Source organism: Corythoichthys intestinalis, chromosome 20 (genome assembly GCF_030265065.1).
Source record: "Corythoichthys intestinalis isolate RoL2023-P3 chromosome 20, ASM3026506v1, whole genome shotgun sequence".
In the NCBI taxonomy this organism is placed as follows: Eukaryota; Metazoa; Chordata; class Actinopteri; order Syngnathiformes; family Syngnathidae; genus Corythoichthys; species Corythoichthys intestinalis.
This window is the reverse complement of record NC_080414.1, coordinates 407,525-425,463: the sequence shown is the minus strand read 5'-3', so window position 1 is coordinate 425,463 and position 17,939 is coordinate 407,525. Positions and strand designations below refer to the sequence as shown.

General features: G+C 43.9%; 2 protein-coding genes across 5 annotated transcripts in view; one reads left to right on the top strand and one right to left on the bottom strand.

The window, feature by feature from the left end:
• The window catches only part of LOC130908678 (melanoma receptor tyrosine-protein kinase-like), a 21,180-nt gene extending 11,789 nt beyond the window's left edge, over positions 1-9,391 (bottom strand). Inside the window, exon 1 of one of the 4 annotated variants that reach the window (XM_057824367.1) lies at positions 8,905-9,391. In XM_057824367.1, the coding sequence (XP_057680350.1) occupies positions 8,905-9,127 (223 nt within the window). In that variant the 5' untranslated portion in view covers positions 9,128-9,391. The other 3 variants (XM_057824368.1, XM_057824369.1, XM_057824370.1) reach the window with 3 other exon arrangements.
• LOC130908679 (tomoregulin-1-like) lies at positions 8,782-17,771 on the top strand. The gene is made up of 9 exons (XM_057824372.1): positions 8,782-9,372; positions 13,593-13,702; positions 13,782-13,911; positions 13,989-14,015; positions 14,125-14,221; positions 14,300-14,448; positions 14,510-14,675; positions 14,734-14,895; positions 16,906-17,771. The coding sequence occupies exons 1-9, from the start codon at positions 9,225-9,227 to the stop codon at positions 16,982-16,984; spliced, it is 1,068 nt and encodes a 355-aa protein (XP_057680355.1). The 5' UTR covers positions 8,782-9,224; the 3' UTR covers positions 16,985-17,771.
• Positions 17,772-17,939: the final 168 nt, after the last annotated feature.

Sequence of the window (17,939 nt, the reverse complement as noted above, 5' to 3'; positions counted from 1 at the left end):
ATTGTAAATTTCCCAAATATATAAGAACACAATCCCAATCCATTTGAAGCAGGAAGGTTTAGCCCTTCCACCCACTTTAAACGGATTGGACACCTAGCGCTGTCAATGGCAGCCACTTTGTAAACAGCAGATGCTTTGACATGGATCAAATAATCGGTCGTTATGACCTGATTTGAACGTCAATGCACACACTTTGATGAGAACGTCGCAACCAACACGAGGCCATTTCGGTCGGGGCGATGAAAGCTCTTTTCTGCCGACAATTCAAAGGAATCGGTCGCTTGTAGACGTTGAAGTGGGAGTGTGTTGGTGGATTGGCAGCCATGAAGGTAAATTACCATCCATCAAGGGTAGAAGAAAACAAATAACTGCGTATCGAAACATTTTCGATCAAAGAAATTTCTATTAAGTGGTATGAAAGAGTATCTGAACCTTTTGGAATTTCTCACACTTCTGCATAAAATCACCATCAAATGTGATCTGATCTTTTTCAAAATCACACAGATGAAAATACCGTATCTGTTTTAACTAACACCAACTAAAAATTTATAGGTTTTCATATTTGAATGAGGAAGCATGCAAACAATGACAGTAGGGGGAAAAATAAGTAAGTGAACGCTCTACCTAAGGATACTTAAAGAGCAATTGAAACCATTTTTTACCAAACAATTTAAGTCAGGTGTGTGCCCAATCACTGATGACTATGAGTGGTCTAAAGTAAAAATGTTTTAAAAAGTAAAAATTGTCTTGACGAGAAGCATTGTCTGATGTGCATCATGGCTCGGTCAAAAGAGCTGTCTGAAAACCTGCGATCAAGGATTGCTGGGAAAGGATACAAAACCATCTCTGAAAGTCATTAATCGACAGTCAGAGAAGTTGTCTACAAATGGAGAAAGTTAGGCACTGTTGCTTCTCTCCCAAGGAGTGGCCGTCCACCAAAGATGAGTTCGGCGCAGAATACTCAGAGGTAAAAAAGAACCCTACAGTGTCAGCTGAAGACTGACATAAATCACTGGCACAGTCCAATATTTCTGTGCACACATCAAATATATGGCCAAGAATGGTGTTCACAGGATGACTCCACGGAGGAAGCCACATCTGTCTAAAAAAAACATTGTTGCTCATTTAGTGTTCGCAAAAATGAACTTGGGCACTCCACAGAAGTTTTGGCAAAATATTTTGCGGACTGATGAAAGTAAAGTTGAATTGTTTGGGAGTAACAGACAACATCATGTGTGGAGGAAAAATGGAACAGTTCACCAACCTTATCCCCACCGTGAAGCATGGTGGAGGGAGCATCATGATTTGGGGCTGTTTTGCTGCCTCAGGCCCTGGACAGATTGCAATCACTAATGGAAGAATGAATTCAAAAGTTTTGCAGGAAAACCTGAGGCCATCTGTCAGAAAGTTGAAGCTAAAAATCAACTTCAGAATATTTTCAGAAGAATAAAATACACCTTCTGGAGTGGCCAAGTCAAAGTCCAGACTTGAACCCCATTGAGATGCTGTGGCATGACCTAAAGACAGCGATTCATCCCAGGAATCTGAGTGAACTACCGCAGTTTTGTATAGAAGAATGGGCCAAGATCGACGTGCCAGACTGATCCGCGGCTCCAGGAAGCGTCTGGTTGAAGTTATTGCTGCCAAAGGGGGGGGCCACAAAATAATAAATGTGATGGTTCACTTACTTATTTTTCCCCCTTCTGTCATTGTTTGCGTACTATCCTCATCAAAATATGAAAACCTATAAATGTTTGGGTGGTTTTAGTTAAAGCAGACACTGTTTTTTCCATCTGTGTGATTTTGACAAAGATCAGATCACATTTGATGGTCATTTTATGAAATTCATGATTTCCATTTCATTTTAGAAACTCCAAAAGGTTCAGATACTTTTTCATACCACTGTATACATACTGTGATACTTTTGACAAGCGATAGGCACAGATTCGAATATACAGTATATGCGGAGCGTGTGAAAGCACTCGTAAGGGTGGAAATCACTTACTGAGAGGCCTTGAAACGTTTAAACACGCTGAGAAGGACCTTGGCAGGTCTATGTGCGTGTGCGCGTGAATGGAAAGACGTGATCCGAGTCGCTCGTAACCGCGGCGACCGGCTCGGAGCTTTCATTCACGTGCGAGCGAGGGCAGGTGAGCGAGCCCGAGGGATTTCTGGCTTCGGAATTCCGGGAATGCGGAGGTCGGCGCGCATCGTCGGGATTAAACACGTCGGAGCCGCTGCCGGCAAAGGTCATCGTGGCGGCCCCCGTCCCGGGACGTCCATTTCTATTTGGACTTGTGTTTCTGCTTGTGTCCATTTAGGACTTCTATGTCATTGTGTACATAAGGCTTTTTTCAATGTGTTTGTTTGAAAGTGAGAGTGTTCAATATGCTGTATATATATATATATATATATATATATATATATATATATATACTAGGATGATAACGTCATTTTTAGAAGATCTGAATTGGTTGAATAAAAACGGGTTTTTAAGATTTTCTTAAAGCAACAATATAATCAAGATGGCATCAAAAGAAACAAAAAGTACATATGTATTCAATATCACAACAACTGCAAACAACGGGAGCGGAACGTGACGCTTGCTCTCACGGGAAGCTAACGTCAAGATAGCATTGTTCAAGCATGATAATGACTACAATGTTTTGCATTAGGATGTGCATTTTTTCCCACCTAAATCAATGGCCGAGGTATCGGGTCGGTACTCGGTATCGGCGTATCCTCAAAATCGGGTGGCTCGAACGAGGGTGCAAAAAAAAAAACATGGGATCCAGACAACTCCGGTCATAGACTTCATAATATATTGACGGGACACGGGGCGCTGACACTTCGCCACGCCTTCGGGTAGGGGGCCTACCCACGTCTAGCATCAAGAGGAGTTATTCTCAAACACACACGCAGAGATCTAACGCCGGATTTAGGTTGTACCGCATACATACAGGAAGGATTGTCTCAGGAGTGATTTGTTCGAAGATTCGAGGTAATTGTTATATTTTTCGTACCATGCATATGGCGGAAAACACTCAGGTGACTTGAAGTTCGCCTCTGTGACCCCCAATTTGGCCAAATTTCAGAATTGTCCTATATGCATGTGTGATACACCATTGGAAAGCTTAAAATATCAACTATCTGGTGGAAGAAAAATTTTGTACAGGAGGGCATTTTTTATATATATAAACAATTTTTTTAAAGGCAAAACCCGAACTGGAGGTGAGAGCATAATTAAAGACGCCACAATTTTAACAAGATATTATCCCATACTTACCTCTTTTCAATCCAAAAACTCCATGTAGCATGTATCACCGAGTGTCAAGACACAGCTGTGAATAGCCACAGCCGGATTTTGGGGGGATTTTACGGGTGAAACACGGTAATATAACAAGGGTCGCGATGCAGAAATCGCAGACATCAAGGAGTGGTCGAGATTTTCTTTTTGTTTTAAACGTTTTTTTTTTCTCAGTATTTCTTTGTCTGGATTGATTATTTATCATCTACAATATTGGGGAAATAACGAAACAAATACAATTGAGCGATAGTTATGAGGTAGATATCCGTGACTTTTTTTACAGACGCTTACAACTTTTTGATTGTGACGTCATTTGTATAAAAGTTTAAAATATGCGAGTGAATCATTTCTTAAAGTTGTTGTTTTTTTTTTTATCTAAATATTAGACATCAATTAATGATTCTAAGCTAAAAATGACAGACATTTCGAATAATAAATACGATCACTGACCTTCTTTTTATGGCTAGGTTGAAACAAAAGCGGTTTTCATGACGTCTGTAAATGGGGGTTTCCAGGGTAAAACGGACAAATTAAAAATAATTTGGGGACTTAATGCGCCATAAATCTGCTATGGCAGCATATAGACATATTGTTCTATCAAACACAACATTTCTTTTGGCTTAAAATACAGCCGTTTATTTTAAAGAGGGGTGCAAGAGCAGAAACTGCTTTTTCAGCCTTGTCTGTGTTTTCTGCCATCTGCATTTTGATAAAAAATCAAAGAGAAATTAGCCGCTACGGCATTGGTGATATACTTCGCAATATTTACGTAAAATAAATGGTAATTGTACGTTTTTTTTGTTGCTTTTACCAAGAAACGAGACTGTTTTGCGTCTATAAAGAATTCAGGGATGTAAGCATTTATTCACAGGAATTTTCATCGTAAGAAGCTCTTTGTTGTGGTAAGGCAATGGCGTACCGCACGCATGCTATTGCGTACGACCGTGACGTCGCATCGTGAAGCCGAAGTGGGACATTATAGACCCGCCCTCGCATAGAAACAACGTCATTTGTGCTACTTTTCTCCGCTAATCTTTCAAAAACGAACATGCCGATCACGCATTGCTTTTTTGAAACTTGTCGAAACGACTCTAGACATTACGAAGGATTTTTTCTTCATACGTTTCCACTCGGGAGGAAAAAATGTGAAGACAGAATCAACTTGCACGGACTTTAACACCAGCTGGGTGAATCCATTCACATTTCATATGCAGTAAACCTTTTGGTGAGTTGGCATGGTCTTTTAGAGGACAAAGAGGTAAGCCATTTTTATATTTTTAGCTTCTGTCTGACAATGAATGACCTGAAAAGAATTACAATGGTATCTGACTGCCACTGTTACCGTTTCTCATATATATAAAACAACTTTAGTAAGGGGGAAGTGTAAATAAATTATAGAATTAAGATTTGTTATCATTGAAAAAATGAAAAAGTGTTCGTTGACTGTCACTGAGTACCATTTGCGATCGCTACACAAAGCTAACTAAATTACATTCAAGAACGGTAAGAGACGTAGGACAACCAGAGGATATACTGTATGAGAAAGACAGGGCTGATGGTAAAGGATAGCTTGTTGAAACAGGAGAATGTCATTGTCAGTCGTGTCGATAAAAAAGCTAAAGCTATGCTTAGGTCGTCTCGTTTTTTTTTTCTCGTCTTTTTCAGCCTTCGACACTCAAGCCATCTTTTTAACTGAACATTTTTATGGTCTTCCACATCTTTGCTAGTGAATTTGGCACCAGGCACATCATTTTCAGAGATAATTAGTAGGTTTAGCTCTGTAAACATCTCCTTCGTACACGATTTCCATTCATTTCCTATTAGGGACAAACGGTGGCTTGTCCCTACTTAGCAACAGTAGCTAATGTCATCAATATTAATGAGCAGAATGTGCTTGCGGTACGCCATCGGCTAAAAGACTAGCATCACATTCGACATATTTAAGTAAAATAAATGCTAACTGCCAGGTTTTTTTGCTTTTAACCAAGAATCGAGAGTGTTTTACATTCATATCTACTATAAAAAAATTCGGGGATTCAAGCATTTATTCACAAGAATTTTCAACGTAAAAAGCTCTTTGTCTCCGTTTCCACTCGGTCAGCTCTGACGGAGGTAGATAGGCCCCCTATGAATCAGCTCCGCGCCCCGTGTCCCGTCAATATTTTATGAAATCTATTCCCCGGTGTTAACGAAAACATGTAGAAACCCTTCAATTAAAAAAACAGCACATCATGGAAGCATTTACTTATTATGGAAATCAATTCAATTCTATTTGTAATAGCCCTAAATCACAACAAGGTTGTCTCAAAGGGCTTTGCAGAGGCAATATGATACACAGTCAGAAACAGTAGATGAATTAAATAAAGTTCTAGTCCAAGCCTGGGCATCCCTCATCCTTAGACCCACCGTGTCGGCAAGGAAAAACTCCAAAAACCCTTTGGAAAAAATGAGAAATGACCTTTTTTTTCCCCAGAAAAGGTCTACATCAGGGCGCAGACGGCTAACCTGAGAGGCAACTCTCAACGACTCACTCTCACTTTCCGCGTGTGTGTGAGTGCGTGTTGGCGGACATGTAGAAACTGGTCGCAAGTTGCGAAAGTGAACAAAGTGTGCATTTCATCGGCATAACTCGGACGTACGTGCGCTAATTACGAGCATACGCGCTAAACGAACGGATGAGTTTGCGTTAGCGTCCGCGCTAAACGACTCCCGCCGAAGGACGCGCAAGGAATTGAGTGCGTTCGGCCTGGTGAATGTTTTCAGACGGCCGACACATTCCTCACACGCGTGTGTGTGTTTACGTGCGTGAGATTAGCACACAAGGCCACCGTGTTGTCGTATATTTGGTGTGCCTCGGTGCGTGACCTGTGACCTGCTTTAAGTGCAATCAATAAAAGCACTTTAGTCAAATGTTGTGTCAATCATTTGTTTGTGTACTTGACTGCGGGCAAGGTGAATGAAAAAGACAGTCAATTGTTACCATTTCAGAATTTTCAACTGAGTGTTGATGCTTCTTAATTGACGCATATACCCAGAATGAAAGGTTTTTGGGGGTTTTTATGAACACTTTCAGCGCCATTGACAATATTAGATGCAACATCACGTGGATCTTGAAAGATAAACTCTTTAAATGAGTTTATCATTCGACGTCCTATTCATTTGGAGTATCGATATCGAGTCGAAAATGTCAGTATCGTGACAACAGTAGCGGTTACACAATCTAAATCGCAGGGTCGCCATCCACGCATGCAGTCAAAGTCAGGACACCAAAAAACAAACAAGGTCGTCACTCAATATAAGGACAAACAATAGAGTGGCTGTCCGAAAAATGACTGGTCGCCAGACAATGCAAAGAATTGTAGAAGAACAACAATCACCTGCTTTCAATGAAGACTATGAGACAATGTTTATGACATTTTTTCCTATTCATAACATAAAGATCAGCTTTTTGGGGGGGTTTGAGAAGATAATTAGAAATGCTTTTTTTAAAGAAAATAATCACAACAAACACTAGTACTTTTTGCTTTACTATTAAACGGCTCAATTTTGACAAATCAACATTTCTTGATTCATCAACTATAGTTGCCAACAGAATTTATTTGTTATTATACAGATCGAGCAGCTATTGATTAGTCGATTAAAAAAAAAATCCATTTTAATTGGATTAATTTTGGTTTTATTTGCATCTTACGAATGCATATTTAAAAATTGGATACAAAAAGTCAAAATCACACAAAAGTCCTTCATACTTTGAAATAAATATATGAGTTGGACTTCCAGTGCCGTCGTCAATGCCAGCCAAGGAGTTCAAAATATTCCTCAAATATTGAAGGGGGAAAAAAACGTATACGAATCTATCCAGTATACGGCAAATGTGCACTGAACGAATTCTGCAGTGCCTTGAATTGCGAGCGCACAATCCACTGATGACGTTTTCAGAACACGAGCCATCTCTTGGCCAAATTTTGGATTTCGAGAGTTCAAAATTCGAAACAGTTTAGCAACATGGCATCACCTGTCTGTCTTTTAGTTGTTGTTTTTTTTTCCGTGTTCTTGACATATACAGTAGTTGACGAGCATGCGCGCGCACGTAAGGCGTCAGGTGAAGTGAGCGCGTTGTTTGTTGGACGTCGTACCTTTTCTGTCGGTTGGGGTGCACGAGCCGGCGTCCAACAGTGAGAAAAGAGCGAGAAAAATCATCAAAAGACGACAAGAGTGCCCCGCCGCCGCCTCCGTCGCCGCCGCCGCCGCGCAGCAGCACATCTTCACGTGCACGCGCTCCACTTCCGCTCCAAGGCGCCAAGTCGATCTCCGAAGTGAACCGGCACCGCCAAAAAAGGGCGACGTACGCTACGCAACTTCTTCTTGTCTGACAACAACAACATTATGACAACATGCAGGCGCGCGCGCGCGCGCACGCACCTTTCTCTTCTCACGCCCACTTTCCCGGTGTGCGCGGTTTGATTGACAGATGGCTCGGTTTCAAAAGGGATGAACGAGTCTTGACGGAAACATTTGGACACTTACGGTAGTTGGACCCATTAACACGTGTTAATGGGTCAAACTGTGTTGCTGTTGTTTAGTCATAATTGAATATACCTTTTTTTTTATTGCGAATACATACGGAATGTTCATGAAAGTTTTTTTTTTATTCACGAAAATGGTTTATTCATGTCGTGCCCCTCCCAATCTAAATGGATTGGACGTCTAGAGCCGTCGATGGCACTGAAACATGATCATTCACCGCCTTTGACGTCTATATCCGTCAAGGGACTTCCCTAATGAGCTCTCGAGGCTTTAACGTAACAAAACGAGAGCGCGTGCGTGTCGATCAATAACGCGAATGATGGGAACGTCCTTGGCGGTCTTTGTGTTCGCTGTGTGAAAATTGCTCGTTTAATCCAATCGATGAAGAAATCATATTCTATTCAATAAAAGAAAGCGTATTCGTAAATCCCTTCCCACTTTCTTTTATGCAAATTGGTCATGATGATCGGAACTTGCAGTCAAACCGGAATCATGATAAGACATCCAAAGTTGGCTTTTGTGCATGCGTCGGTTCATTTTTCATTTTGACAGCTGTTTGGATTGAAAGCCCGCACGTAGGCAGAGTTTAATGAACGAGCGTCCCCTGCTGGATGTTTGTTTATTGGCAGCAGGGTGATTGATCGCAGGCGATTCGAGATTTGAAAAATACAGTCATAACAATTTGCGATTGGCTGGCAACCAGTTCAAGGTGTACCCTGTCTCCCGCCCATAGTCAGCCGAGATAGGCTCCGGCACCCCCCGCGGCCCTCGCACTTGAAATGGATCGGACTTTCACGCCGTCAGCGTCAGCCAGTGATTGACTGACACACATTGCAATGGAATTTTTTGGTCGCGCTTGTGAGAAAACATTAGGGGAGACGAGCGTGACGTCGGCACGGAACACCTGGAGCGCGACGACGTGATGACGTCACTTGGTCTCGTCTCTGGGAATCATGGGCGGGGTGTCGCTGCGGTCACGTGAGCCAGCCGGGCCTTTGTTGACGAGCTCCGTCGAAGAAGAAGAAAAAGAAAAGGACGAAGAGAAGAAGGAGCGAGCGAGAAAACCGAACCTGAATCCTGATCCCCTCGGACTCGGAATTTAGGACTCTCGTTCGGATGTTGGAGCGCTCGAGAGCTCGCAGCAGCGCGGCTCCGTGGGGATGGAGGCTGCGTCCGGATAGTAGTGAGGGCTCCTGAAGACCGTGCGTACGTGGGGGTCGCCGTCTTGTCCCGTCCCGTCCCAGCAGTCGGTTCCGCTTTGTGCTTCATCCTTCTCCTCCTCCCCGTCGACATGAGGCTCTGAAGGCCATCTTTGTTGTTCTCCAGCAGCGTTTTTGCACAAAAGCTCTCCTTCCCCCTCCACGCCTGACGTCATTGTAGCTCGTCCATCATGGCCCGTCTTGTGGCCTCCTTAGCTTCGTCCTCCTCCTTCCAGCTGCTTCTCCTCCTCCTCGCGCTGCTTCCTTCCGCTGCCGCCGTCGGGACTCCTCGAGCTGCGGCCGTTGAATGTGGACCGGGAAAGAACCAAGAGTGTCCAGGTGACGGACACACGCTAATCTCACTGCAGGCGTCCGGTTCATTTCAACTGCAGGGAGGGGCTAGCTCTTTTCTAGTCGAAATGAATATGCAGTCAATCACTTCTCAACAAGTGCATCAGTACCACCTCAACGTTAGTCATTCTATGCAGACGGTCAAGAATATATGACAATGTCAATTCATTGGCTATAGACGTCCAGTTGTCTCGAGCCGGTAGACCTGCCGGCCTTACCAATTAAAACGCAGTTGGACGTCAGTCGCCGTCAATGGCAGCGAATGATTTTGTAACCTCTCGTCTCTTCTGTTTAACGGTAATGTTCCACACAGAGGCTGAAGGATAGATGACATTAACATCCCAACATGAACTCGTTGACAGTGCCAGATTTGAACAAGAAAGATTGGCAGCTCTTTCTCGTTCAAACGGATTGGACGCTTACACTTGTCAATGGCACTGAATGATTTCATAACATCTTTCTGAGCGCATCTGTACAACAGCAGAGGATCAAAAGTACATGACGTTAACCTTGCAACTCTCTCAGTGGTTGTCGTTGACGGCAATAGCGGTCCAATGGCGTACCGCAAGCGACACGTCGCTTTTGCTCATTAATATTCATGACGTTTGCAATTGTGGCGAGGTCGTCCCTAATGCTAAATGCATGGTAATAGTGTACGAACGAGATGTTTACTGAGCTAAACCTACCAATTTTGTGCCCCTGGTGCCAAAATCACTGGTAAAGATGTGGAAGAACATACAAATGTTCAGTTAAAGAGATGGCTCGAGTGTCGAGCGCTGAAAAAGAGGCGACCTTTTTTATCGATACCTTTTTCATTGTCCTGTTCCAACAAGCTATCCTTTACCACCATATGCCCTGTCTTTCTTATATCCTCTGGTTGTCACTGACCGTTCTTGGGAGCAATTTACATTGCTATATTTGCCTAACGATCGCAAATGCTACTTGGTGACAGCCAACGAACACTTTTCATTTTTTCATTAATAACAAATCTTAATTCTATCATTTATTTACACTTCCCCCTTACTAAAGTTGTTTTTTTACAACAACAAAAAGTGAGAGTGGCAGTCAGACACCGTTTTAATTTTTTTCAGGTCATTCATTGTCACTTACCCCTTCACCCTCTGTAGGACCATGGCCCCCAACAAAATGTTTACTGCATATGAAATGTGAATGGCTTCACCTTGTTGGTGTGAAACCGGTCTTTTGGGCGTCCGCGCGAGTTGATCCATTCTTCACATGTTTTCGTCCGAGTTTTTGGTTTCGGCAAATGTATGGAGAAAACATCCTTCATATGTCCTAATGTCTAGAGTCGTTTCTACAAGTTCCATAGCTGTTTCCACAACTTCCATAGCCGCAGTGTTTGATCGGCATGTTCTTTTTTGAACGACTACCGGAGAAAACGAGCAGAAATAACATGGATTGTATGCGAGGGAATGTCTAGAATGACCCACTCCCGCGTTACGATGTCACGGTCTAAAAATAGCATTCGTGCGGTACACTATTCATTTCGAATTCCGGCCCCTCCTTCCCGTTTCAAACGGATCGGACGCCCAGCGCCGTCGATGGCGCCGATATGCTGTAGTTCGCTGCGAGCCTTCGTGCGTGTAGTCAGATAAACACTGTGTTTTTTACCGTCATGACAACCGTGAAGATTGAAGGTCAGCCATGTTTTTTCATCTTGGCCTGGATGTTATTTTCAACATAATTACAAGCTACGCATGCAGGGCGGCCTGTTTGGATGTCAGAGCGAACATGTGTTGGCCGAGAGCTTTGTTTTACCATGTCCTTTGTGTTTATGGGATGGGACTTATTTCACTCATTGGCTGCCACAGACGGCGCTAGACGTCCAATTCATTTTGACTGAGACATTGCTTTCGATGGGAACTTTGACCCTACAACTATGGCCGTGTGTTATGTTAGCTATAGCTTTGTGACCTCCGCTGTCTTGTCACGAACTCTTTCGGCGCCAGTGAGCGTGATGCAACTGTAGTCGACCACAGATCCAGAACAATTGCCACTGGCGGCAATAGGCGTCCAATCCATTGAACGTGTGACGGCTGGCGGCAAATGAACAAACGCCTCCCGCTTCAAATGGATTGGAGGTCTGCTAGCGATGAGCGCATTTAAATTCACAGTAAGAGGATGAAAAGCACCCCGGATATGCCGACGTCTTGGAAGGGTAGACATTGCCGCCGAAAGCAGAGACCCGGCGCCCTACCGCTTCCAAGAGCCCCGCGAGCGGACGACTACCGTCGTGGAAGGCCCCGAAAGAGTTCGTGACGAGAAAGCGGAGATGACGGCCCTTGTATTTTTGCCTGGAACCGCCAGACTATTCTCCCTGTATTTTTCAAACACTGCGAGAAAAGTCTGGGACCCATCTCCCTACTGGCCTCTCGAGCCAGAACGAAATCTTCCGTGCAATCAGGTTCATTTATTTGTGGAGGCGTGCGAAATTTCCGATTCTGAGACTATTCGCGATTCGGCCTTGGAAGATTCGAGAACGATTCACAAAAATCTAAATTCCGATGATTGAATTATACCAGGTAAAGCAGACCTAAAACACAGTCAGCGCAGTCTTCGGGACGCAATGAGGAACGGACCGAGAGTAAATATCATGTTCAACTCATGCCGCTAGACTTAAAAAAAAAAAACGCGGCCAACACCTGCTTCAAACAACGCCCAGTTGCTCATTGCTACAAACATAAGGCCACATACGGCTATAGTAGATATCACATACATGTAGAACTAGACGCAAAATGACAGACGACGGCGCTGGTAGAACATGTAAAAAGAACTAAACGCAAAATGACAGAATTGCCGTTTAGTAGTTGCCGCGTTGTTAACAGCCGCCATCTTAAAGCAGTTGACTTCAACTTCATTAGACTTCATTAACTTTTTATCTAAAATACTCCTCAATCGGCAAAATCTTAACTTGAATCCATCTTTAAATGATGAAACAGTTTTAAAAGTTTGACATGTCGAAAGTAGACAGAAAGGAAATTATGGAATAACGGGAGAATTTTAACAACTTTAACGGTTCATTCTCATCATTGAATTAATTGAATGTAGTTTAAAGCTGCTGATACAGAATGGGACTTGAATATTTTATTTAGTGTTTTAAACTGTTAACATGATACTGAAATATTAGTTTGGTTTAGCCTGAGAGGATTTTTGGACCATTTTAAAACTAATGTAACCCTAACCCTAACATTAAAAGCACGGGGGGTGGTAACATCAATAATCGATTTATAATCGAATCTGTGCCTCTGAATCGTAATCGAATCGTTAGGTGCCAAAAGATTCCCACCTCTTTTTATTTGCGTGACGTGTTTTTAAGGAGCAACGTCACTCTTGCGCGTTGGAAGTCGTCTCCACAACAACACAAATGGCGAACGGGAGAGCCGAGAATATGTTCCAATCTGCGGTAAATTGAGTTTTAAAAGACCAAAAACGCGTCGAGTCGCTAAAACCAACAGTCTATCTCGCGCTAGCCCAGTGGCGCCCCCACGGCCACCCCTAGAAATTTGTTGGCCACCCCGCTTGCCAGTATATCGTTAGATTGTTGTAGCATGAGTTATGCATTTCATCCCAAATGCAAATCTGCCAGCACCTGCTTTTCTCCAGTAATTATTTTGTTTTGTTAAATGTTTACCTTATGCCTAATATATACATAACACAATAAAGCAATTGTTGTGGAACTCAAAATGTTGAGTGGACAGTTATGGACTATGCACATTAAATCATTAGTAACATCAAATTAATATTACACAATATACCAAAGTGTATCAGTAGCCGTGTCCTTAAGTCTTTATGATAGTTTTTCCCTGACCTTTTTACTGCAATAATATAATGAAAACCTGAAATGATGGCTTTTAGTTTTGTTGTGCCACCCCAAGATTTTAAGTGGCCCCATCTGGCCACCCCTATGAAAAATTTCCGGAGGCGCCACTGCGCTAGCCATGTTGGTTAAACGTCTCGATTCTCCGCTCTCCTCGTATGTTTAATCCCTTCGCGCTAGTTTCTTGTCGCTTTATCAACGGCATGTCCGCCCGTCGCTGATTGGTCCACTCTGATGTCTGTTTGCTGTGGCTTGCTCCACCCTGTGAATTTGATTTGGCGAACGGTCGCCAGACTCTAGCCGGAACAGCGGTGAGTCTCGTGTACCAGGCAACTTGTATTTAGCAACTGTCCGCTAACTTATATTACAGACGCATCGGTAAAGAAGAGCGACCTTCGCGTCTGCGACGCGGGCACGTGTCGTTTCGGTGGGACGTGCCGCGAAAACGGCGCTGACATCAAGTGCGTGTGTCAGTTCCACGTAAGTCCGTCGGATCGGGTCGGGTCGGGTCGGCGCTAACGCCAAGTCGCGACGTAGCTAACGTGTGTGTTTTTTTCAGTGCCATAAGAAGTTCCTCCCGGTCTGCGGGTCCAACGGCGACACGTACCAGAACGAGTGCTTCCTGCGGCGCGCCGCGTGCAAGAAGCAGCGGGCCATCGGCATCGTGGCGGAGGGAGCCTGTTACCACGGTAACGACGCACGCGTACGCAACCCGAGTTGTCGTCGCCGACGCGGGTCTCATTGTTTGCTTTCGTCTGATTGGCAGACGGAGGGTCGGGATCCGGAGATGGAGGTACCCTAAGCGTTATTCTGATCGTGTCTTATTTTGTCAGTGGCAGCCGAGCATTTTTTCTCGATGACGCATGTCATAAAATAAAGCGTTTCCTAATTTTTGTGTGTAGACGACGAAGGTTCCGGGGGCGTCCGTGGGAAAAAAACATCGAAATGCGGAAACTGCAAGTTCGGCGCCGAGTGCGACGAAGACTCCGAGGACACGCTGTGAGTAAACGCACGCGCCCGTCCGCACAAATGAGAAGACGACGAGAAGTTGACCGACTGCCGCGTGCGCGCACGCAGCTGCATGTGTAACATCGTGTGCAGCGGCCACAACGACAACCCGGTGTGCGGCAACGACGGCGTCACCTACGAAACGCCGTGTCACGTCCGCGAAGCGTCCTGCCTCAAGCAGATGAAGATCGACATCAGACACGTGGGCCGTTGCCAAGGTAACCTCGTCGCAAGACGGCCGTCGATGGCGGCCGACCGACCGACCATTTGCGTTTCCAGACAAAAGCAGGAAGGACGACGGCTTCAAATCAAAGCCCGACGGGTTCGGTAAAAAGTCCGGCGACGGAGACGGGTTATCCGAAGGCTCCGCCCCCTGCCCCCCGGACCACGCCCTGTACTGCATCCACGGCCAGTGCGAGATGAGGGACGACCGGGCGGCGTGCAGGTACGAGCGTCGGATACGGTCCGAGGCGGACGACGCTGACGTGGGCGTCTCGCGTCAGGTGCTCGCCGTCGTACGGCGGTCCTCGCTGCGAGCAGCTGCTGGACTTCAACATCCTCTACGTGGTCCCCAGCGGCCAGAAGCTGCATTACGTCCTCATCGCCGGCATCATCGGCGCCGTCCAGATCGCCATCATCGTGGCGCTCGTCATGTGCTTCACCAGGTACCCGCGCGTAGCGATGCTCCGATATCGTTTTTTTGCTTTCCGATTCACACGGCCGTGTGCCGATACAGATGGGTTGGACTTCTATTAGTGACTGATTAACTCATTTTAATTGACGGCAGAAGCGTGAAAAGACCTTTCCTGGCCCCTATCGACACGGCTTGAGTTGCGGCCGCGTCGGTAGGGGCGACATTCTCATCAAAGTCAATGCGTTGACATTCAAATCTAGTCGTATTTCTCAACCGATGACTATTTTAACCTCAAAGCGTCCGCTGTTAACTCAGTGACCGCTATTGACGGCGTTAGACGTCCGATCCATTTGAAGTGGGAGGTCAGCCAAACAAGCGTTCATTCGCTATTAGACGATATACAGTGTATTCACTGTTTGGGTGAAGAATTTTCCGATGAAAATATATTGACCAGCCAATGAAATAGGACAACTGTTATGTCCACTGTTTGGGTGATGATCTTTGTTTTGTGATTTTGCACCACCTAGCGGCCATTGTTACTCAAAGCAGCAGAAGACAGATGCACGTGGAGCTTAATCTCAATTTTCTGAGGGAATTTTTTTGTTTTGTATAAACAACAAAACCCTAACTGGAGGTAAGAGCAAGAAGAGAGAGCAGAATTAAAGACGCCACGATTTTAAGATATCACGTACTTACCTTGTTTCAATCCAAAAACTCCATGTAGCAACAAAACACAGCTGTGTTTTTTTTATTTTATGGGTAAAACATGGTATAACACAGGTCGCGATGTAGAAATTACAGACATCGAGGAGTGGGTGAGATTTTCTTTTTCATATGTTTACCCTTTTAAACTTTTTCATTTTTTCTTTTTTTGGAGCGATTATTTATCATCTAACATCTCTGAGAATATGCAACAGTAACAAAAAAAAAATATACAATTACGCGATAGTTATGAGGTAGATATCCGTGACTTTTTTACAGACACCATTTTGTCCATTGTGACGTAATTTGTTTAAAAGTTTAAAGAGTGAATCATTAAAAAACAAAAAAAATAACGAAATATTAGACATCAATTAATGATTCAAAGGTAAAAATGACAGGCATTTTGAAAAATAATTATAATTACCCTCGTAATTGAAACAAAAGCACTTGTGCGGTGTCTGTAAACGGGGATTTCCAGGGTAAGACGGACAGATTGAAAATAGTTCGGGGGCTTAATGCATCATGAATCTGCTATGGCACCATATTGTTCTATCAAACACAACAGCTGTTTTGGCTTAAAATACAGCAGGTTGTTTTAAAGAGGAGTGCAAGAGCAGAAACTGCTTTTTCAGTCTTGTCTGTGTTTTCCGCCAAAGACATTTATATATTGAGTGTTTCAATTGGCTGTAATAATCACAAAATCAGCTTTTTTTTTTTTAACATCCGGATTGGCCTTTGAAAATCCAATATCGGCCGACCTTTAACATGGATGCTAATGCATAGACTTCATAATGAGTATGTATGAGTCTCCATGATCAGCGGCATCAAAATTTTTTTTAAAGTTGTTCCCTTATAAAATCCCGATTCATTATTTTTTATATGACAAAACTTCTCCGATTTGACACTAAACATGAAACATGTGAAAAATGTTGCTATGATGCCAAAGCAGTAGCGGCTAATCTCCCATTGATTTTTTTCACAACGTTTCAAAATGTATGCATGGTACGAAAAATATAAGAATGACCTTGACTCCTCGAACAAATCACTAGTGAGATGATCCTTCATTTTAGTATGCGGTACAGCTTTCGTACTTTTTAGATGTAAATCTGGCTTTGTGCTCAAAAGCATGTGTGAGAGTTTCACTCCCACCGACAAATAAATAAAGCCGAGTCACACAGCCCCCTATGGGCAGGTGGGGCGCAGTGAATGAAGGAGCTTTCAGGTCAAGTATTTTGATGTCTATGGCTAATGAGTGTTACCATGTATCTAACAGAGCCTTTTATTTTGTAATTCAGGTGAAAAGTGTACGTTTCTTTTGATGCGCGCTTTTTTCACGCAGGAGATGTAACAAGGCCAAACGAGGGCGCCGACAGAAGCAACATCACTTCCCGTCCGGAACGTCGTCCAGGATGATGTAACGCCAGCCCGACCTAGCCTAGCGTAGCCTCGCTAGCTCCCTTTCCCTCCCCCACTTGATCCACTTTTTTCACAGACACTTTTGATAATTCCACTTGTGGTGCCTCTTTCTTTTTTTGGTCAGATACTTTCAGCTCCCAAGAGGCCTTAGTTTTTCTTTGACTCCTATCTTTATTTTGTCATTTTTCCTTCTGGACATGTTTTTTTTTTCCTAGGAGGCGTGCGCCGATGTGCTCCAAAACACCGGATGAACATTTTGGAAATTAGCACGCACGCTAAGCGAGCGCCTCTTAGCTTTTGTTTACATTTTGGAGGAGGTCGGCACATTTCTTATTTAAAATGTTTGTAGCTCACCTCGTGGACATTTTTCCAACTTTGTAAAGCATTTTGTCAATTCACCACGCTCAGCGTTCCGGGGGGGGGGGGCGATCTCGTCTCACCTTTGCCGCAACAGTGACTTATGCTTATTTTCTACTCTTTCCAAAGCGGCGCACAAACTCATTTGTCGTTTTTCGGTGGGAAATTGAACGCCGACGTTTGTTTTTCTGAATGTTTTGTTGTTATATTTTCTTACTTTGTGAATTTTGTTTTTTTTAAAGTGACATTTCAAGAATTTTCTTCCACTTTTTTAATATTTGATGTCAGTAGCAAGTGTCCACATTGCTGGATTTCATGTTTGAGAAGAGCTGTAGTTTGTTGCATGCTGCTGTGACGTGATGGTGCGCTTAGAATCTTGTAGAATTAAACACCATGGTAACAGATCAACATGCGCTTTGATTGGTCGCTGACATCACCCACCGGTGCGAAGCGAGTGTTCCTCGGATGGGGGGGGGGGGGGTTAATTTTAGTCCTCAGCTGGCGCGGGAAGTCCCCGCTCCCAGGCTGCATGGTGGACAGTCACTTAAATTCATCATCTTCATGCGCTGCTCGGCATCCGTGCACTTTCTTGTCAAATTT